This window comes from Hypomesus nipponensis, chromosome 24, assembly GCF_054491055.1.
Source record: "Hypomesus nipponensis isolate SF chromosome 24, ASM5449105v1, whole genome shotgun sequence".
Taxonomy (NCBI): domain Eukaryota; kingdom Metazoa; phylum Chordata; class Actinopteri; order Osmeriformes; family Osmeridae; genus Hypomesus; species Hypomesus nipponensis.
Window position 1 is genome coordinate 3919287 of NC_140384.1, and position 23214 is coordinate 3942500.

Below are 23214 nucleotides of genomic sequence, written 5' to 3' on the forward strand. Positions count from 1 at the left end.
GGGTCAAACCTGGTTAAAGAAAGGTTAATCAATGAAATGACATGAAATTAGTAATATAAAAACCATAATATAGAAAGCCACGTTCAACCAGTGCCCTTTAACCGGAATTGTAATACTTTTGGGTGTCGTGTGTCTGTTTCTTCAGGGGGAAAACCATCCTAGACAGCTGTCCCTATATGGCTATCACTGCCCACTACTGGTACCCCACCCAGATCAATGGGCACACCTTCACGGGCAGGAACGCAGACACCTTTAGGCTCCCCGAGGCCCTGCTGGAGGTCCCCGCCCCTGCCCCAGGCCCCTTCACCCCCTCCGCCTGCCACCAAGTGCAGCTGACGGAGTTCACCAGCGAACACTGGTTCCTCACCAACGACAGGAGTACTGCCCTCAACGGGAAGGTGAGGAGACACCTGGTTCACGGACGTCGCTTTTCGACGCGGGCCCACACGCGTGGGCGGGTGAAGCCGATCGCTAGGGTGGACTTCTCGGTTGTGGTCGTCAAAACCAACAGGGGGCGGTGTTGTCCAACTTGAACGGCTCAGACTGTAGTTCCTTATTTGGACTCGACTGTGTGTGCTTGTGTTTTCGACGTGCGTCTGTGTGTGTCTGTGTGTGTGTGTGTGTGTGTGTGTGCGCGTCGCTCTCTCTACAGGTGTTCTCCGCCAGCGTCCAGGGTCGAGGGTCGCGACCCCTAGCTGACGGGGGCGAGGTGGTGTACCGTATCCATACTCCCGGCCCCCGGGTCAAGCCAGGCCAGTCCCTGTGTCTCCTCTGGAACCAGGCAGCCGAAAGGTACTCAGCCCTCCTCCCCCTTCTACAGTCAGGACAATCCGTCTCCCCCAAGATATCAAAGCAGCTATTTCTTGTTAGCTCACTGACTAGCGCACTTTGTTCACGGTTGTTGACCGAGTTGAAGTACTGTACGACACACTATTGTCAGCTTCGAGGCCGACCCCTTTATCTTTGTGTATGTACAGGGACAGTCAGTTGAGATCGTGGCCCTACCGGGTCACCTGTAGCTCTTGGCTGGACAGACTGCAACCGAGTCCCGACGGTCTGGTTTGGCAGGTTCTCCAGATTAGAGAACTCACGCCAGAAACGTCCGTCAGCCTTACAGAGAGAGGGAGAGTGAGGGAGAGAGAGAGGGACAGAGAGAAAGAGAAAGAGAAAGAGAGAGAGAGAGAGAGAGAGAGAGAGAGAGGTGGTTTACGTTCACTCTGACAGCAAAGGGGGGTGGACTAATACGGAGCACTGTGGGATCCCTGACATGTGGCGCCCCATCCTGTTCTTCTAGCTGGCTGTCGGACGGCCAGTGGTGCAGGGTGGTGGAGGAGGGCGGGGCCTACGTCGAGTGTGCCTGCTCACACCTGTCCGTGTACACCGCCCGGGCCCAGATGGCTTCCCTCGCCTCCTACAACGAGGCCTTCTACGCCTCAGGCTTCATCAGCGTCTCAGGTGCTTACACACACTCACACACATTTACATTTAGTCATTTAGCAGACGCTCTTATCCAGAGCAACTTACAGTAAGTACAGGGACATTCTCCCAGAGGCAAGTAGGGTGAAGTGCCTTGCCCAAGGGCACAACGTCATTTGGCACGGCCGGGAATCGAACCAACAACCTTCTGATTCATAGCCCAATCAGACCGCTCAGCCATCTGACCCCCCCGACATACACTCTCACGCAGACAAAATACGGTTTCTGTGGGATCTAATCAATGTGTCTCTCCTCCCCCCCCCCCCAGGATTTGTCCTGGCAATCGTATCCCACCTGTTGTGCTCCCGCTTTCCCATGTTTGCTGCCAAACTGCTCACCCACATGATGGTGGGGTGCCTGGGCACACAGGTAAGACACCCTGGGTCAGCCCCAAATACACCCCCCCACCCGCACCCTCTTCCAGGACTAGAATGGACGCCTTTGGTGCTGTAAAGGACCGTCATGAGGATTCTGATTGATGGGGGACATTTAAATACGTTGCAGGAGCATCCATCTCTAAGAATATCTATTTGCCTTGCTATGGATCAATAGAAAATGCAATTTGCGCGGTCGCAGGCTCACATACACACACACACACACATTTAAGCACGCACACTGAACCGCAGCTTGTTTCTAAGGGCTTTTGTATGCGATCCCAGCACCAGTTGTCGCTGCTAGCGACAGCTAACGGTAAACAAGGTCCTCGCTAAACTAGCAAAACCACACGCAAAAGCGCACACACACATACGCACGACAAGCACGCACGCACGCCTCGTTGGCAGCGGCCACTTGCCGCCGCGGTGTCGTCGAAAACAACGAGAAGCCCTGGACCGGCGGCGTCCGCCACAGCCGCGCGGCGAGCCTGGTCAGGCCCTGACAACAGAGCCATGCCCGCGGGCCTGTAAACACACTGGGGCTCTAGGCTAGCATCCAGACGCTCTCAGCCTCTCTCCTCCGACACCTGGGAATGGGGAGTGGGAATTTTCCACTGGTCCCCGTTCTGTGGTAGACAAACACGAGCCCCTACTAAAGCAATTTGTCTGCGGGGGACAACCCCCCCCCCGCGCCGCGCGGCGTTTACAACCCAGCGGACCCCCCTCTGCTTCAAACGTTCTGGATGGAAAATTCCGTCCTGTCTTGTGTGTCAGGTCTGGTTCTGGATGTCTGAGGCCAATTGTGGTTTCAGTGTGTGTGTGTGTGTGTGTGTGTGTGTTTGGCCTTGTGGTGAAGGGTTGGTGGGTTGTGTTGTTGGAGTCGTGTCTGAAGGTTCAGAAGGTATGCGGTCTAACGTCGCGCTCCGTTGAGGGCGTCGATGCCAATTCACTCGCCCACGCGTTCAGGTGAAGAAAAGGGAAAAACGTTCAATCGCCTCAACCACGAGGCTGTTGATCCGTAGTTCCCTTAAACATCCCCGAGCCCTTTTACATCTCAGTTTCATTTTTTTTTTTTTTTTTTTTTAAAGGATTCTGAAAACAATTAGATGGCTTGTGCGACATCCGCTAACACATGACTAGTATGGTCGCCAGAGTTTGCCCCAGGCACGCCAGTATGACTAGCAGAGGTTGGGTTCATCAAGGTCATGTTGGTGTACACAGCCCATGCACAGCCTCTCTCGTTATATTTATCCAGCTTTGTGCAAATAATGTAACGGGGACCTCGGAATCGGGTCAGGCTTTATCAATTCCCTGAACCACCCTGCCCCCTGTATGCATGCACAAATCCCACAATGCCAGATGGCTGAGAAGGGCAAAGGTTCAGAGTTCATCCGCTGTGGAGAGGCTGTGGAACTGGGTTAAACCTCCTCTTAGTCCACGTGGGAGGGGGCCTCATAGCTTCGTCTGGGTCTCTGATGTCAGGGACGGGATCCGGAGAAGATTCGCCGTCCGTGGCCCTCAGACAGTGATTAGTGATTCTCTCTGTGAGGCGAAAAATTCAAAGGGCCTCGGATGATCTATCGCCCCGCAGCCCCTTTGTTCTGAGTCGGCTCCTTCCCCGCGCGAGAAGGCTGCCGTCTGTTCGGATTCTCGTTTTGATGAATGAGGAGGAGGTGGCGGAACGGCGTGGCGCTGCGGAGGACCCTCTTGACTTTTAGGGGTGTGAGTTAGTCAAGTGTCTTCTCCTTCCTGCCTCTCTGCAGCTCTCCCTTTTTCTCTCCCTCGCACGCTCCCTCCCTCATTCCTCCGCTAAGTTTTTATTTGATTTTGTATTATTATCGGATGGAACACCTTCAGAAATTCATTGAATGGTGTGGTGAGGAGAGAGGCCGGTCTGCCCTCGCAAAATGAGGGTCGAGCGAGGATGGACATAGTCGCGATGCTTCCCCCATCCCTCTCTCCCTTCCTTTCCACCTATCTGCCCCATCTACGCCCGTCTGACGCCTTCACATCTACAGGGGCGCAGGCGCACGGTGTAGAGATAGGCGAGCGCTGCATTAATGGGCCGCCCCCGCGATTCGCCGATGAAAAGGCTAACTTTGCACGGCGAAAAAAGAATGCAGCCGCCTTCAGGGGACCAATCAGTGCCGTGCGATTAGAGGCTGGGAACGGTCGTTCAGGAAGAGTCAACATGCCTGTTCAGTCACATGTTGCCGCGTGTCTCGTGAGCGCTCGCTCGCTCGCCTCCCGTGTTCCTGGACAGTGGTGTGTCCCCCCCCCCCAGGTGTTGTGTGTGTGTGTGTGTGTGGGGGGGGGGGTCGATGGGGGGGGGGGGGGGTCAGTCAGGGGTCACCTGCTGAGGTGACCGTGGGGGGCATGGAGACTGTGGCACTGGCATTATGGATATCAGACCCTCCCCTCCCTCACCCCCCGCCCCCCCCCCCCCCCAGTGAGGGACAGAGTGAGCTGACCCCTCTGCAACCTCCAGGCACACCCCCCTCGGGGCAGTGGAGCGGCCAGGGTGATAGGCCCCTCGCCGTCAGGGAGACAACCGAAGATTGCTTGGAGTGGAAATGTACTCCGTACTCTGTGCAGCTCTGTTTGAGGCTCGTGTGTTTGTGTGTGTGTGTGCGTGCGTGTGTGTGTCAACCATGTTAGGGCTCTTCATACAAGCGGCAATAACGTACATTTATCCTAGGCAATCACAGAATGGAAGCCATAAACATCCATCAGGACCCTGTGTTGGGGGGTGGGAGTCTTGCGTTGGTGTTCTCCTGCGAGGGGAGGGCGCGCGCACGCGCTGTACATTCACACGCGTACACAAGAAACGAACGCAACGTACTCAAGCGCGAAGGCAACCGCACGACGGTAACCCCAAAGCGACGCACGCAGTCACCCAAACGTCCGAATCAAATCGCTCGTGCCAACTGCACCCCCCCCCACACACGCACCACTCTGATTCGTCCCCGCGCCCCCGCGCAACCCCTTTTCCCGACCGATCGCTTTTGTCCTGCTGGCTTTTGCGAAACCTCCCGCGCCGCCTCTGCCGCTCCCGCGCCACGTTCACGTTCGTTCGGTTCTCTTTTGTGGTTCTTCGACGGATTTTTCACGCTTTCTGTTTGCGGCCCTGAAGCGAAATCACCAGACTTCATTGGGGAGAGGGCAACATTTGGCCAACTTGGCCTGCGTCTGTGTGTTTTCCTCCGCTTTTGAACTTCGGAACCGTCGATTTTGGCCACACCGGGAGTGTGTCCTCTATCTCTCTATCTCCCTTTTTTCCTCTCTCTCCTCCCTTTGTTTCTCTCTCTTACGTAACCCCCGCGGCGAATTGGTTACTCGCAGAATCTTGTTTATCGCCGTGTCAGATGGTACGCCTTGCTCCCTGTGCCTTGGTGTTGCAGAAGGTGAGAAGGCCAGCGAGTTTAAAGCTCGTCTCTTACATAATTCCAATTCGTATCAGTCCAGGCCACAGTGGGATTCGTGTCAGCCTTGACATTCTGAAATTGTGAACTCAGGTCGTAGCGTAGAGACCCATGTTGCATAATGAGATAACTGCCCCTGTCCACTTCAACAACAGCGTGAAACATGTGCTTTTTCTTAACCAGATAATATTCCCATCTGGCTCATGAAGATTCGATTCGATTTGCCAAAACGGCACGCATGCTATTAGACATGCTCAGGTGTTTTGCCGCACGTGCATTTATTTATTTACCTCGGTTGTACGGGTGTGTATAAGGAGACTTGTGGGTAAATTCAGGTCACGTGGAGTGTTTGGAGTCGGAGATATCTAACATCAGGACCTGACTCTACACATGAGGCCCCAGGGGTTACTTGAACACAGCACATGATTTGTGCGCGCGTGTGTGTGTGCGTGTGCGTGCGTGTGTGTACATGTGCTACTTGCTACGTGACCGCGTGCCGCACTGTGGTTGTGAAAATAGGACACCAGATTTTCCCTCCTGCTCTATAACCGATAATGAACTTTATTTTTTTCTTCATTTCTTACCCACAGTCCTGTTCTCACACTCAATTATTTATATACAGTACTGGCTTTTGGGAGGTGTTTATGCGAGCGTACTTCTGGTAATAGAGGATATCCTGGCGTTCTGGGAGAGCTTCCAACAGTCAAACGCTCCTTCCGCTCCCAGGAGCCCACAGGAAGTCTACCCTTGGAAACGCCACGGCCGATACGACAGGACATTTTCTTAGCGCTGGGAGGGAGACAGGAAGTACGTGCGTGCGAGGGAGGGAGGGAGGGAGGGAGGGAGGGAGGGAGGGAGGGAGGGAGGGAGGGAGGGAGGGAGGGAGGGAGGGAGGGAGGGAGGGAGGGAGGGAGGGAGGGAGGGAGGGAGGGAGGGAGGGAGGGAGGGAGGGAGGGAGGGAGGGAGGGAGGGAGGGAGGGAGGGAGGGAGGGATTCGATGGAATCATTTGGAGGATTCTGCCCAGCCCCCTAACCCGGCTCGTCGGGTGTTTGGTAGGACACCTGGAGGCCTATCGCTCAACGACAGGCCTCACTGGTAGAGCAGACGGGGGAAGGTTTGTGTGAGTCAGACGTCCGTGGTTAACCGCATGAGCGCATGGCTTATGTCAGTAGTACTGTGCTCTGAGATTGTCCTACTGTAGAGAGAGAGACAGAGCAGAGGGAGAGAGAGACAGAGGGAGGGAGAGAGAGGTGAGAGAGAGAGAGAGAGAGAGAGAGAGAGAGAGAGAGAGAGAGAGAGAGAGAGAGAGAGAGAGAGAGAGGTGGGAGAGGGATGTTCTGACTAGCTCGCACAGGGTCTCCCCCTTATCACTTTGTTACAGTCGACGGTTGGAGAATAAAAGGTCTCCTTGTGATAAAGATGTCACCGTGACCTGAAACTGCATCATAACTGAAACTCCATTTGCCCACATGAGTAACGCTGTTTTCCTTGCATCAAACTGGTTCTGGCAGGTTTTCGAATGTCGAAGGTGATAAGGAGAAGGGCAGTGTCTCTAAAGATACTTAATATGGTCTGAATCCCTGTATGTCAGGCTGGCTCATAATGTAATCCTATAGTCTGGCTCTGACCTGGGCCCTGCAGGATATTGTAGGAGGGGGGGGACGGGGGGGGACACATCAGTGGTAGAAGGGGGGTAACCCTACACCCCACCGACAGCTCACCCTGTCTCATCCTCCTATCTTTGTCTTCCACTCAATGTGGCACTGTGTGTATCTGATGGTGTGTTGCTACATTATTTAGCCTTTCACTCTTTTTCTTCCTCCGTCTCTCTCTCTCTCTCTCTCTCTCTCTCTCTCTCTCTCTCCCTCTCTCTCTGACTGTGATCTGTCTCTCCTCCCCCTCCACGTGGCTCGTTTCCCTTTATTTGTCTTCCTCTCTCTCTCTCTCTCTCTCTCTCTCTCTCTCTCTCTCTCTCTCTCTCTCTCTCTCTCTCAGCCTCCCTCCCCACTCCCTCTCTTTCCCATCAGAGCGACGTCTCCATTTCTATTCTGAGCTCCTTCCATCCGTCCTGCTGTCTGTGTGCGGAGCAGGGCTGAGCGGGGCTATCAGGTCTGTCAGGGCCCCCTCCGACGTACGGCCTCACCTCTCCTCCCCCGCTCTCACGGGAACCCATGTCAGAGAGAGGAAGTGACACGCCACGTCCTGTGAGTCAACCGTTTCAGGCCTACGGTGTTTTTTTTTCCGCCCCCCCGCGAGCACTGACGTGCACGGTTTATCAGAGAGAGCAACATCGACCCCAACACGCCCCCTGAGCTACTGTTGGGCTGCGGTTTTGACCGAGCCATGGCCAGATGCCGCGAAATATTCCCCCACAAAACGTGAGAAGTCGAAGACGTCGGCTACTCCCCATCGTGGTGATGTATGATCAAAGGAGATGTGTTCGGGATGTCAACACCACATCAGACAATTAGCATGAGTTAGCACGAGGGTTGCTCCCTCCCTCCCTCGCTCTCTGGTAATCACTTCCGAGACGAGCCGGTGAATCTATAGAGTCGTATGTAACATCACAGAGGGGATTGTAGAGTAGGTCCTCATGTCATTTCGACACTTGTGTGTAGATGACTGTCATTCTCATGGAACACTATACAATTGGTCAAAAGCTCGAAACATTGAATTGCCATTTAGTGTTTTGCTCCACTATCAGCTTAAAAAAAAGAAGCTTAATCAGTGTGGGAATGTGTGTTGTGGGCGTTAAGGGTCACACTTTTAGATTTGCATCGCATTATTGGGAGTTTCCTATGCAACTCTTCCTGTGGACTCTGCCCTTCTGAACTAGTTGACAAGGACACAAACACACACACACACAAACACACACACAAACAGGTGGGTTGTCGCATTGACAGTGACCCCAAACACAGGCCGATGTGGGCCTTGAACTTTCCCCCACTATCCAGAATTAGCTTAGCAAACGAAAGCAGCCTTTCTCCCATATCACACGGTCAAGGTCTGGAGATGGTCGACTTGACAGTTCGGTCCTTGGCTCTGTTGAACAACAGACCAGGCTGATTCAGCGTTTCTAAACATAGAGTCAATGTTTAACTAAGTTACTGACCACAATACTATGTAGCCAACCCACGTAGCTAACTAACGAGCACACTAACTAATTACAGAGCGAGAAACAAACTATTCCACAGCACGGACAAACTTGCCGTGTTACACAAACAAAGGTTGTACTCGGTTCTGCGATATTTACTCCAGTGCACATGGAATAGCGTGACACCTAATTAAACTGTGAACATACATTGGTCATAGATTGTGCTGTGTGGACAGTATGCTTTGATAGTGTTGCCACGGCATCCATGACACCTCCTGATGCTGCTCTCTCCAGATGCTGCTGTTGCATCAGGTTGGTGAAACCGTCGTTATCTAATCCGGGGTTCAACTGCAAAACTGAAAATACAGGATGCCAATAGACATCCAGCTGTTAGATTCATTATGTGTAAACTGTTTGATTGACAGTTCTGTTGCGAATTGTTTATGGTTGTGAGTTAAATACAAAACACATCATATATTATTTGGCACTTCATAGAAAACGTTTTTGAAACATTGTGTTCCGGAACTATTAAAAAAATGACAAGTAAAAATGAATATGTAACCTATGTGTCACTCAACTAAGAAAGGCCTGGAGCTAAATATGACGTGATTTTCTTGTAGGACAAACATAATCCCTCGTGGTTGGTAAAACTGCCCTACCCATCACATTGCTTCGCAAGTCAACTCATCGAGTTTGAATCAACGGCGCAGGGCAGTGCTCTAACCCCGGCTAGCACACAGGTCATTGCTTCCAAGTCACAGGAGAGCCTTATCAGTTCAGGATGTCACCCGGGTACCTGATGAACTCGCAGAGGACTCTGGGACCATTTCCCAGGGTCCTGGCTGCCCTGCTCTATTTTTGGAGTTCAGTTTGCGTTCACCCGTTTCAATCTTACCGGGCTGAACTTTGGAGGGTGAGAAGGGTGCATCGCGTGATCTAGTGACTCAGCAGATTTCCTTTGAAAAGTGAATTTGTGGATTGTTTATCCACAGATTCAGGGCTGTTTATTCTGCGCCAGGAAAGCTAGTCAGGCTGATTACCATTGGAATGACTTCCAATACATGCAGAACTGAATTCATTTTTGGTATTGTACCTACCTAAATGTGCTTATGTTAGTTTGCAGATTAGTTGCATTCCTTACAAGTCTTACGTTTTTTTTTTCCCCACTTGAGTCGGGATTTGTAAATCGTATGTGTGTTTAGGGTTGAGTAGATCGTCTTCTCAGGTGTGTGTTGGTGGATTCCACAGCGGAGCAGAGAGAGAGAGACAGAGAGAGAGAGAGAGAGAGAGAGAGAGAGAGAGAGAGAGCGAGAGCGAGAGCGAGAGCGAGGGAGAGGGAGAGGGAGAGATGTGGTATGTGACTCACAGGCTGAAAGCAAATGATATTTCCCTGAAGCTGCGCCGAGTGGATTGAGAAGGTGGAAACCGTGAAACGTCTCTATTTAGTCAGAAGCTTGTCTATATTCAGACTTTTTGTTCGGACGGAAGACAAATTGTTTGGCCCGACTGTAGGCTTCTTGTTTGGTTTACATGGCAACAAACAATACTAAAATTAGCCTTATCTTTAAAAAAACAATGATCGTTACCATGATAACTAAAGGAAATATGGAGCCCTGTGTATTTTTTTTTTACACAAGCAATAAACAATAGATGCACTTTCTCTTTGGCTCTCTCTCTCTAACACACACACACACACACACACACACACTGAGCTTCCAATGATTCTGTCTCTTGCTGTTGTCCTTTTTGATCAATAGGGGTCCCTCTGTCTCTATGGTTTAAACAGTCAACAATGAGAGCTGCACAAATGAACGAGCTGACAACCTCGAATGCCCCAGGGCCTCAATGGTTCTTAATTGCCACGTATTTTTTTTCGAACACACTTCTGAATTACAGCTCATTGTTCTCGACACTTTCTGGGAAATCGGTCGGCCATGTTTCCTCAAAATGATTTGCCAATGTTCTTTGGTGGAGGCGTGAAGCGATATTCATGTCTTCTGCTGATAGTTCAGTCTGCAACACTCCACTGTACAGCGTCAGTCTGTCGGATAGCGATGTTTACACACGAATCCGGTCTCATATACCATATAGTGCTTATACTACAGTGACTGGACAGCTTAGGAGGGGCTGTTTCAGCACGACTGAGTGTTCGGTGCTTAACCCGATCTGGCTCTTGGCTCACTGATCGATCGGTGGCATCGACGAACGGACGAACGGCGCGCCGTTTCGCTTAGGGACGCGAGGAGGTCCCTGCTTGATCGAGAGGCCCACGTGGGTACGCTATCAAGGATCCCTGCCAGGGCTCCCAGTGGCACAGGATGTGACGTCGCGATCCGGTGATGTCATGATCCATTCCTTGAAATGAGGTTGCAGGATATGGAAGGGCGGCGATCCTTCTCGTGACCCCCTCTGAGGGTGGGGGAGAAAGCAGGGCCGACTGGACTGTGATGTAACTGTACCATTCAGAAATCTAGTTTCCCCCTCGAATCTAATCAGCAGGGGCCACGCGCACGGCGCTATGTCGAGCACCAGGAGAACATTCGATTTGCCGTGGAATAGCAGGACAACCTCATCAGCCGTCGTTGGCGCAACAGTACGAGTGTACGTTCGGTACGTTGTGTACTCTACTGAAGGGACGCTCGGAGCGTAACAAAAACCCCCTCCCCGGTGTCTGAAGTCGCTCGTCATTCCTCACACTCTCTCTCCGGCGGTCCAGTGAGTCGGCGGTTTTTGGGGGGCCGCGTGACCGCGGCCCATCCGACCGCCCCCAGGGGAGGGAGGAGAGGAAGCGTGGCAGCCGTTGGCCCCCGGAGCTGACCTCTCCCCCCCCGCTCCAGATGTGGAGCTCCACTGCGGGGCTTCCAGAGTGTCTGAGTCGATCCAGATCGGCGCGTGGAAGCGTGTCGAGCGCCGATGCTCAGCAGCTGGGCCGTGTTGTCTTTAGGGGCCACGTCCTGGCAACACGTGTGTGTGCGTGTCCGTGTGTGTGTGTTGGTGCTCCCAATGGGCCCTTTGTCTGGTTCAGTGAGCTGCACGCAGCAGATGTAGCAGGGGGGACTTTGAAGAAGCGGCCTCTTGGATTGCGGTAGTTCTCGGACAGATGGCCGCCTGTGCAAAGTTCCTGTCGGAGGCAGTGAGACTCGGCGAGGAGAGGATGAAGATCCCCGCGTCATAGTTTGTCTCACGTGGGTGGAGCGAGGTTTGGAATGCTTGGCTGAGCGTCGCTCCTCGCAATGGCTTCTTGTGTGCATGTTGGTGTGGGCGTACGATAATATATCTTCATACACATTCTGTATGTTTGTGCGTGAGTGCTTGTTTTGCGCCTGCGATATACGGTGCACACATAAAGTTCACTGCCCTCGGTAAACTGGAGTTTATCGGTGCTTTGTCAGTGCTGATATCAGAAGCCGCCTTGTTGCCCCCCTTGAATGGACCTGGAGAGGTGCGTGTAGGAACGTAGAGAGTCTTACATCGACACCCCGCATTGCTCTCGCCAACCGACCTGCGTTTGACGAGGGCGTCACGTCATCGTCCCTCACTGGCCGCCCGCACCACTGCCATGGGTGTTGAGCCGAGGACGGTAGGGGTGGGGTCAGTTGTTTGGGTGTGCAACAGGGCAAGGATGGGTGCTTGTTTGATGACAGCAAAAGACTTTTGGGATGGGAGTGTAAACCCAAAACAACAGAGGCCTTTACTTGCCGATCTCGCAGTAAGTAACCCGAGGCGGTATCGAACGCAACCACACGATGGACGTCCTTGGGCCGAGCCCTGCTTTGAGCCCCCGCCACTGGGAACATCATCTGTATTGCAACAGTACTGCTCTGTTTGATTGTATACTATTGTGTCCTAGGATATTCGGATCGTGTTCGCCCAACATCTTTGACATTGTGAGGGGACCCACACTCAACACACACGGGATCCACACTAGGTCTAAAGGGCTACACACTAGGTCTAAAGGGCTACACACTAGGCCTAAAGGGCTACACACTAGGCCTTAAGGGCTACACACTAGGCCTAAAGGGCACACACTAGGTCTAAAGGGCTACACACTAGGCCTAAAGGGCACACACTAGGTCTAAAGGGCTACACACTAGGCCTAAAGGGCACACACTAGGTCTAAAGGGCTACACACTAGGCCTAAAGGGCTACACACTAGGTCTAAAGGGCTACACACTAGGCCTAAAGGGCTACACACTAGGCCTAAAGGGCTACACACTAGGCCTAAAGGGCTACACACTAGGTCTAAAGGGCTACACACTAGGCCTAAAGGGCTACACACTAGGCCTAAAGGGCTACACACTAGGCCTAAAGGGCTACACACTAGGCCTAAAGGGCTACACACTAGGCCTAAAGGGCTACACACTAGGTCTAAAGGGCTACACACTAGGCCTAAAGGGCTACACGCTAGGCCTAAAGGGCTACACACTAGGTCTAGAGGGCTACACACTAGGTCTAAAGGGCTACACACTAGGCCTAAAGGGCTACACACAAAGCCTAAAGGGCTACACACAAAGCCTAAAGGGCTACACACTAGGTCTAAAGGGCTACACACTAGGCCTAAAGGGCTACACACTAGGCCTAAAGGGCTACACACTAGGTCTAAAGGGCTACACACTAGGTCTAAAGGGCTACACACTAGGTCTAAAGGGCTACACACTAGGTCTAGAGGGCTACACACTAGGTCTAAAGGGCACACACTAGGCCTAAAGGGCTACACACTAGGTCTAAAGGGCTACAGACTAGGTCTAAAGGGCTACACACTAGGTCTAAAGGGCTACAGACTAGGTCTAAAGGGCTACACACTAGGTCTAGAGGGCTACACACTAGGTCTAAAGGGCTACAGACTAGGTCTAAAGGGCTACACACTAGGCCTAAAGGGCTACACACTAGGTCTAAAGGGCTACACACTAGGTCTAAAGGGCTACACACTAGGTCTAAAGGGCTACACACTAGGCCTAAAGGGCTACACACTAGGCCTTAAGGGCTACACACTAGGTCTAAAGGGCTACACACTAGGTCTAAAGGGCTACACACTAGGCCTAAAGGGCTACACACTAGGCCTAAAGGGCTACACACTAGGCCTAAAGGGCTACACACTAGGTCTAAAGGGCTACACACTAGGTCTAAAGGGCTACACACTAGGCTTAAAGGGCTACACACTAGGTCTAAAGGGCTACACACTAGGTCTAAAGGGCTACACACTAGGTCTAAAGGGCTACACACTAGGTCTAAAGGGCACACACTAGGCCTAAAGGGCTACAGACCAGGTCTAAAGGGCTACACACTAGGTCTAAAGGGCTACACACTATGCCTAAAGGGCTACACACAAGGCCTAACACACCAGGCCAGCAGTGTGTTCACCATGGTTACCATGTTACCAGCACGGTTACCGTGTGTCGTCGGGGAAGCCCCCCCCCCCTCAAGTCTGCCAGGGGCTCCTTCTCTCTGTCAGCGTCCCGCCAGCCTCACTCGCGTCCTCAGACAGGCCCTAAATCACCCGCACGCCCCCCCCCCCGCGCGCGCGCTGCCCCACTAACCCACCTCCGAGCGAGCTTCGAGTGGCCCCTCCCCCCCCCCACCCCCGTCTCGCAGCACGCGCCCACACACACACACATAGGTGGAGTACGTGTTGAGTACCGGGTGTGCAAATAAACGCGGCCTTAGTGCACACACTGTTCGTTTCGGGGAGTGTGTCAGCTGCTGATAAGCGGGAAGGCTGCGTGCTCGTCACGGACACATTGACCAGCGCGAGGAAGGCCGGTTATGGGCACGTTTTGGGGCAGGGTCACACCACTGATGCCCTGGGTTTGAGCTCAGCTTTGGAACTCTTGTTATGGAATTTGTAGCCGCACAGAGCTTATGGGCTTCTCTTAATCTACACAGTGTGACCATTGGAAGTTCTTGTTTTGTCCCTGTTTCTCCTTCATTTCATCTCTCTCTCTCTCTCTCTCTCTCTCTCTCTCTCTCTCTCTCTCTCTCTCTCTCTCTCTCTCTCTCTCTCTCTCTCTCTCTCTCTCTCTGTGTGTGTGTCTATCACTCTCGCTCTCTCTCTCGCTCTCTCTCTCTCTCTCTCTCTCTCTCTCTCTCTCTCTCTCTGTCTCTCTCTCTCCTCTCTCTCTCTCTCTCTCTCTCTCTCTCTCTCTCTCTCTCTCTCTCTCTCTCTCTCTCTCTCTCCTCTCTCTGTCTCTCTCTCTCCTCTCTCTCTCTCTCTCTCTCCCTCTCTGTCTCTGTCTCTCTCTCTCCTCTCTCTCTCTCCTCTCTCTCTCTCCTCTCTCTCCCTCTCTGTCTCTGTCTCTCTCTCTCGGTACACCAGGCTCCTCACAGGCTGTGTGGGACCCTGTCAGTGAGCGAGAGAGAGGGAGAGGCAGAAAGAGCAGGGGGAGGTGATGGTGGGGGAGGGGGGGGAGGATCAGAGGAACAGCAAGTCTTGTGTCTGGCTGGCAAAGGGGGGGGGGGGGGGCAGGGAGGAAGAGGAAGCAGCCGAGACGTGCGGGGGTAGGGAGGGAGGGGGCTTAGGCTGTTGCTCGGCGCTCCGTCCCCCTCTGCTGAACAAAAGCAGCTGAAGAAATACCCACGATGCTGCCTGGGCGATGGAGAGAGAGCTCGTTCAGACCGGTACCTCTTAAAGCAGGGGGGGGAGGGACAGGGGCAGAACGAGAGAGAAGGCAGGGAGCACGGGGGGGGTAAGATGAGGGCTTCAGGACAGCAGGGCGGTGCGGAGGAGCCCCTGGCACAGCGAGCCCACAGCCCTGGGCCTCCTCGCTGACGTCACGCTCTCTGGCGGATGCTATTATTAGCCGCGGTGACGCGCCGCCAGAGCTAGCGTCGGCGGAGATACTGTATCGATCAGGCAAGGGGAGAGGAACCTGCCAGAAACACGCGCACCAGGAGCTGTTTGGATTGCGACAAGGTATTCGGCTCCGAGTGTTGACTCACTTTGTTAGACACACATACAGCTTACCAGAACAGTGAGAACACCAAATCATTCAATATTTGATGAATCCCAACCCCAGCAATTTTGACTGAAATGGGTTTTGGAAAAGAAATACATATCAACTGATCGTGAGAATATTTTTGGGGAGTTAGCAGATCTTATTTTTTACGTCTGATAAGCACCATCCTGTCTCGTAGATGACTTTGTAGATCCCCATGGCAACCAAACAGCTGGTGGGCTTATAGGCCAGCGGCGGTAGACACCACGAGAGAAACCCAACAACAACCGTCCCATACCCAGCCATGTGCTTTCAGCCCTGAACAAAGGAGGAGCTCCCTGATTGGCTCGCCGTCCGAACCGATGGGCCAACCACGGGCGAGGCTCCTTGGCTCTCGGTGCCTGACGACAAACACGCACGGTGTCTTCCACAGGAAAAGACTGCCTGCCTTTGTGCCTCGCTCTCCCCCGGGTGCCTCTGGCCGGGGCGTGCTTGCGTGTGAGCGAGGCAGTATCTGGAGAAGTCATCTTTGTACTCGGGGATCGTAAATAAGAGGCAGGCTCCGGGTCGTTTGTGCGGGCGTGCCCTCCGAAGTTCCCGTTACGCCCGTGAGTTCGTGCGCGATCGCACACGAGCCGCCTCGGCGCAAACAAGCTCACGAGCTTGCGCCAAAGCGCGCGCACACACACACACACACAAACGCTTCAATGCAAACACATAGGCGTGCTCGAACAAAGCGCACGCACGCACGCAAACCACCCTTGGAAGACAAACGCGTTTACACAGACGCCCACCTAGATAAGGGAGGGTCCGCACTTCCCTGTCTGGTTTCAATGATAAAGATGCCTAAAGGTCTAGACGTGGAGACTCCTGGACACAGGGTGATCCCTAACCGACACCGAAGGTAACATTTGTACCTGTCAACTGTAACCCTAGCCCACGTGACCCATCCACGTGGGGGGAGCCGGTGAACCTAGACCCTACCCCTCCTCCAAACAAACCCAGAGCCAAATAGACAGGGCCAGGTTCTTGTCCAACAAGCCTGTAGGCTCCGTTCGATTGTCTCGAAGCGCTGTTTTGCTCGCCCAGTCCGTGACCTCCACCTGCTCCCTCTCCCCGTCCCCCTGGCCGGTCAGAACGAGCTGACAGTTAAAAGGTTTGGCCTTCGCTTGACGGACAGGCCGCCGCTCCTTTTCGACAGAATACCTTCCAGTTTTTCGGAAATGTCTTTGTGTTTGTTGTATTGCCTTTGAAGAGGTCGGCTTTTTGCGCTCGTGACTGTGTGGCCTGTCAGCTCAGCTATCTGCCTCCGTCTGTGTGTGTGTGTGTGTCCCAGACTCTGTGTCTCTCTGTCGCTGCCCTTCGTGGTGGTGATAAACACCGGGGGAGTCCTGCCTTTGTGGAGACCTGGGTAATCTGTCGTCTTAGGTTAACGGCGGCTGTGCGGTGTGGCTGATTTCAGGGGAGGTATTTTATGGACGTTTATCAGAGGACTTTTATTTTGGTCATGCGTCGCACGGAGAGCCAAGCAGATCGATCCAAAAATAGAGAGGGAGACGTCTCTCGGGAGAGGGCAGGCCACGCCACAGTTGATTTTCCTGCTTCCCGTCCAGTGATGGTGGGGGGGGGGGGTAGTAGGGGTGTGGGGGGGGGGGGGTAGTGGGGGTGGGGGGGGGTAGTGGGGGGGGGGGGGGGGGGGTAGTGGGGGTATTCGATGCACTGATCCTGTCCATTGTGCTTGGCTGAACCTTGCATGCCTAATCCCCCCCCCCCCCTGACTGGGTCCCTTGCCCTGTCTGTGATCTGTTGTGTCCCAGTGTCCCAACAGTGTCACAGCAGCTGCAGGCTGGCCCCGGTACACAGCGACGTGGAGAGCCAGTAATGAGTAGGATCTCTCTTGCTCCAGGTGCTTTCCCCCCCTCCCCACCCCCAGGTCTTATATGACCACATCCTCTCACCCCCCTGAGTCAGGGCTTCTCTCAAACGAGTCAGTCGATGCCTCTGACTCGTGGAGTGTCATTGTTGTCTGGTGTCTGTCGCCGGGGTCTTTAATGGCTATTACAAAGCACCCCTTTATCAAGCAGCAAAGACACACAGAGGGGTTTTCCGGAACCGAGCTTTGGTTGTGACAGTGAATGTGGTGATCTTTGAGATGACTAAGGGGAAATGTACATTTTGCCTGTTACTCATTTGAAGTTGGCTCGTCTGTGCTTGTTCACACAAGTGTGTGTGTGCCCCCGCTTGCGCGTGTGTTTCCAGTCCAGAGCTATGCTAGCTGGGCCTGTCGCATGCGCTGCCCTTGGCCAACCTGAGATTTAAGTCCGCCAAATAACCCTGCTTCCCGGAATCACCCTTCCCACCGGCAACCACCTGGCTGTCATCTCGGTTCCAATTCACGCCTACCCTGGTTTCCTTCCTGTTTGGCTTCACCCACACAAACACACACACACAGAGCTGGGAGCACACGTTTGAAGCCTGCCTCAGCCATTGTTTGTTCAAATGTAGCCCTACTTTATTTATGACTTGAAATGGGATTCAGAGAGGAGAAAAATACAGTTCAGCAAGGGCCGGCTGATTTCATGGATGAAGACTTCAAACAGATGGAAAAGAGATGGTCTGAAAGCAGGTTTCCCAGCTAGAGAGCTGAGCTGAAGAGAATGGGAGGGAGGGAGGGAGGGAGGGAGGGAGGGAGGGAGGGAGGGAGGGAGGGAGGGAGGGAGGGAGGGAGGGAGGGAGGGAGGGAGGGAGGGAGGGAGGGAGGGAGGGAGGGAGGGAGGGAGGGAGGGAGGGAGGGAGGGAGGGAGGGAGGGAGGGAGGGAGGGAGGGAGGGAGGGAGGGGAAAGGACAATCAATCTCTGTTTGTTTTGGAAGGGTCACCATTGGGCCGCGGTGGCATTTTGAGATTCCAACCCAATGGGGCTGCTCCACAGCAGCACGGAGCAGACTGCACCACCCTTCCCTTGGTGACACACAGGTCAACTCACCGCTCACTCCTGTTTGTTAGAGTGGCAGCCCCGGGCGACTGCATTATTCCGTCACCCCAACACAACTAAGCCATTTGCGTGCTAGTGTAACCGGATCTAGAACTTGTTTTGTTGCAGCAAAGATCCGGTCTGTTTTTCTTGCCCCACCTGAGCCATTGTGCTTTAGTGATGAGTAATGTTGCTTCGGAAGACTTGAGTATCGACCGTAGCTCTGTTACAGACTTAAACAACTTCATACAGGGTAGACAACTGCAGTAGGTGTGATATGGAATATAATAGTATTTAGTCTCCCTCTCCCACCGAAATATGACCTGACAAGCCATTGAAACGTATTGCGTGCACCCACGTCATGTACTTGCTCGTCGAGGCTGGGTTTCTCACCCGCAGCGTTGTCAAAGCCGGGCGCCCTGCCAACGCGCGCTCCGTCCTCGCGTGCCTGATTCGCGCCCTCTTGTCGTCGTTTCGTCGCGTCTCGGCGGCCGAAGACTGCGCGTCTGCGATCAGAGGGCCGCAGCTAAGCTCCTGTCATGACACAAACGCGACGAGTCTTCAATCCCCGTGAAACATCTCGCCGCACACGAACGCCGCGTTATTCACCCTGATGGATGCGCGTCTGTGTGCATGCATGCCGTGTGGGTGTGTTTGTGTTGGTGTACTCGTGAAGTACCCAGTCTGGTTGGGCGGCATGGTAGGGCTGGGGCAGTCTGACTGGCGATGAGGAGGAGGAAGGTGACGAAGGGGCGATGGTGGAGTGCTCATCCAGAGCCACTGGGAGAGAGAGAGAGAGAGAGAGAGAGAGAGAGAGAGAGACAGAGAGATATGGGGTGCAGCCATCTGGCGTCCTATCCCATCGCTGGAGATAAGACGGGTGTTCTTTCAGTTGCTCTGCCCCCCCCTCCCCTCCCCCCTCCCCCGACACACACTCTCACTCTCTCTCGCGCACACACACACCTGTGTGTCTCTCTTTGGTAACATAAGCTGGTGGATGAGTCATCCTCTGATGGCAGGAGCAGCCTCCAGGGTCAGTCCATTATACTGTGTCACAGGGGGGGAGCTCCACAGCACAGTGTGCCACAGGCTGAGTTTCATTACCCTGAGAGTGACAGACAAGCAGGCAGGCAGGCAAGCAAACAAGGAGGCAGTCAGACAGACAGACAAACAGGCAGACAGACAAACAGGCAGGCAGGCAAGCAAACAAGGAGGTAGACAGACAGACAGACAGACAGACAGACAGACAGACAGACAGACAGACAGGCAGTCAGGCAGACAGAGAGACAAACAGGTCATGAAGGAGAGCTCAGCTTGGGGAGAGAGGCTCCAGCAGAGAGACTCCTCACATGAACTCCCCTCTCGAGGCTGCAGCTCGGAGCGGAAGTTTGCTTCAAACTCATTTGTGGAAATCCAACGTTCCTCGTCTTTTTCTCATCTCTGCAACTTGCCCCTCCTCACCCTGCTCTCAGTCCCTGTCTCGTCTTGCGTCTTCCACCCCTTCTAACGAGAGACCCCCAGCTCTCTCACGCTCACTCTCTCTCTCGCACCCTCTTTCCACCTCTCTCTCTCTCTCTCTCTCTCTCACACACTCTCTGTGAATGTCGTTTTATTCCTATCTGCATGGCATGGGCACCTGGTGAACTGGTATTGTGTAACAGATACCTGTATGTTGGCTGCAGTCCTAGTCCCATGGGTTCATTGGGCTCACAGATAGGGGTGCCAGGATTTTCAGCTGCCGTCATGGATTTTCTGCCCCCACTACCACACAAACACTCGCAGGAGAACACTCACACGCACGCACGCACGCACACACACACATATTGTGTCCGCCTTGAGTAACTCTGCTGTGCCCTTCACCGCAGGACGGACACACAGACGCTTGCAAGAGCACGCGCGCACACACCCAAAAAGCGTCATTTGCCTGGGGTTGTTTTTTATTTTGCCTGTCTTGGTGCATTGTGATGTAACAGGTCTGCGGGATCTCACTGGAGTGTATCGAATCCTGTCAGCTGTTTAAAAATGCATGGACAATAACAATGCCATAAATCATCTACTTCCAGCCTGCCGAGTTGCCAGGGGGGGAACTTGTCAGGGGTCAACGACGAGAGCCTTTGTCCTCGTCTTTGTCTGTGTCCAAAGTGCCAGCATCAAGGCGTCGTTTTCGGTGTTGACGAAACATGCATGTGCGCGACGGCTGTCGTGTGTGTTTACCTCACCCCTATTTGACGGGAGCGTGTCCCCCTCTCTCTCTGTCTCCTCTCTGCCTCTCTGCCTCGGCCTCTCTGCCTCTCGTTCCTGTGTCGCAGGTGTGCTTCCTGGTGTCTGCGTTCCGAGGACAGGTTCTCTCAGAGGATAGCTGCGCCGCCCTGGGCCTCCTGTCTCACTACTTTCACCTCAGCCAGTTCAGCTGGATGCTCATCCAGGTAAACAACCAAGCACCCCCCCACACACACACACGCACGCACGCACGGCTCCCTCAGTCAGTCCATCTATCTTGAGTTTGCGCTGCTTTGCATCGTTGATTGTTTAAAGGCTTGTAGCCAAGCCCTTGGGCATTGTCCACGATGTCCTCATGTCGTTTACATTTGTTTGAATGTTTGTTTGTTTTTGTCGTTACCGTGCAACTTTTCCTCCAATGACTCCTTTAAACAATGACGGTGGTGTTGAAGGCAGTTCAAGAAACTGCCCTTTATCTAATATTTAGACGTTAATGGTTTTCATTGTCTCAGTTCATTTGAAATACCGTCTTCATAAATGAAGATATTTTTTTTTTAAGTGGCAGCCTCTTCCTCTTTTAATCTCTTTTCCTTCACTTGGCATAAACTTTCATTCGGTCTTTTGTCTTTTATATAACACACGTCGTCCTGTGTTGCCACTGCCCAAGGCTGCTTTTTACCTTCCGGATCTTTCTGCATGTTTGTGGCGAGACGGGGGACGGGGTCAACGACCTTCAACCCTTCACCGGTGACCCAGCCTCCCCCGCCCCCACCCTCATTTGGAGCAGCTCTCCCTGCCCCCCCCCCCCCCCCCCCCCAGCCATCCTTTGTGACATAACGTTTCAGAGGGAGGCAAAGCCCCCCGGGCTTAGCTATCCATACTCCCACAGCCTGAAATAACAAGCACATCTAGGCCACAGAGGGGTCACATTGAACCAGAGTTCCTAACCAAAAAGCTTTGGAACTCCAAGTTCCCATTTAGAAAAGAATAAGCCCAGATCACGGGGAGATGGCTTGTGAACTGCTCTACGATGCAGAAGTGGGGGTCATACGAGAGCTGCTGAACCATGGTACTGCCGTCTAATTATCCGCCAAAGGGGGAACATCGACCTAGGCCCCCTCACCCTGAATGAACCTGCCCCCGCCTCCGGTCGCGACTGGTTCCTTCCAGATTCAGTTCAACAGTCTTGCCCCGTGTGACGAGGAAATTCACTCTGCCTGCCTCCGTGTTTACGTTGTAGATGTAATCTTTCTTGGCACACAACTTGTGATTTTTCCTGAAGTATTAAAAGATTAGCGACTTCAATGACCTAATGGAGATTGACTATGTGAGAAACATGGGCAGTATAGGCTGAAGTATGGGCACTTTCCAGATGTCCTGGGAGATGTCTGAAGGGATAAATATCTCAGCGTCTCCGCGAGAGACAGGAAGAGCTGGGGCTCTGAGGAACGGAGCGTTTGGAGGACAGGGATTGGGCGACGGGGCGAGATGTTTGCTTTGACTGATGTTGCGGCGGAAACAGTCAAAACCGTGATTCACGCCGGAAGGCATTCCTTTAAAAAGGACTCTTCCGAATTTTCCACAAACGTTTGAACCCTCCCTTAGCTCTCGACGCTGAATCCTCCCTACCATATTCTCCCTCCCTCCCCTCACTCTCTCTCGGTCTCTGTCTCTCTCTCCTTCTCTCCTTGTCTTTCATCTCTGCCCTTGTCAGCCGTCAGAGCGAAGGAGCTAAGGAGTCGCTCCATTGACTTGCCACGCTAAAACCCCTTCCTGTTCCTCCCATCGATCCGGGATCTGCCTCCACACTCCCCGCCTATCAGGTGGCAGGCGTTTTCGCTAAGTAGCGTATTTGCCCGGGCGCCACTACCCTCTCTGGGGCCTCGCGCACGGCGGGTCGATAACGCAGCTTGGCCCCGGGAGTAGGGACTTGGCCCGTCGCCAAAGAAACATCCCATCATGAAGTCAAGCGGGGCTAGGTGGAGCCTGTCGTGGAGGCGTGGCGACAAGTGCGGCCAGCTCGGAGCTCCACAGCATTTCATAACAGCAGGGCCCGCTTCTGGGCTTGCCAAGACCTGCTGGAACACTGCACTCATCCGGGGTCACAGTGCTGCAGCGAGAACCAGCACAGCACAAACTCTTTCCCTAATTCGTTTGTGCCACGACGGCCAAACACGGCTAAATCTGACCGACTCTCTGCCGCTCGTGTCAAAATAAAGGCGTCGCACGATGGTTTGCGGCTTTGCTTTCCAGGGAGGATGACTTGAATGGGGGATGACATCACCCATCTCCGGGGGGGGGGGGGGGGGAGGGGGGGGAAGAGCGGGTTCAAATGTGTGCCTCGGGTGTCGTCAATAACACGTAGAACAACCGCGCCCCCCCCCCCCCCCCCCCCCCCGCCTCGTCTCTCTCTCTCTCTCCCTGTGTTTTTCTCACTCGCCGCGCGTGTCTCTCGCCCCCCAGGCGGTGAACTTCTGGCAGGTGTTGGTGATGAACGACGAGCACACCGAGCGCCGGCACCTGCTCTACTTCCTGTTGGGCTGGGGACTCCCCGCGCTGGTCATCATCCTGCTGGTCATCGTGCTGCTCGGGGGACTCAACTGGAGCATACACAGCGTCTACGGCCCGGTGCTGGGGGATGTGTGAGTCACACACACGCACACACACCTTAGGCAAACACGCACGCACACACGCATACACACACGAGCCATTTGAGTCCGGTT

At 53.7% G+C, this 23214-nt stretch overlaps 1 protein-coding gene across 1 annotated transcript in view; it reads left to right on the plus strand.

Moving 5' to 3' along the window:
* Window positions 1–23214, plus strand: part of adgrv1 (adhesion G protein-coupled receptor V1) — a 92513-nt gene that overhangs the window by 45788 nt on the left and 23511 nt on the right. The window contains exons 79-84 of the mRNA XM_084690566.1: window positions 146–398; window positions 653–792; window positions 1295–1455; window positions 1745–1845; window positions 20581–20697; window positions 22955–23133. Of these exons, the coding sequence (XP_084546692.1) occupies window positions 146–398; window positions 653–792; window positions 1295–1455; window positions 1745–1845; window positions 20581–20697; window positions 22955–23133 (951 nt within the window). The remainder of the gene's footprint in view (window positions 1–145; window positions 399–652; window positions 793–1294; window positions 1456–1744; window positions 1846–20580; window positions 20698–22954; window positions 23134–23214) is intronic.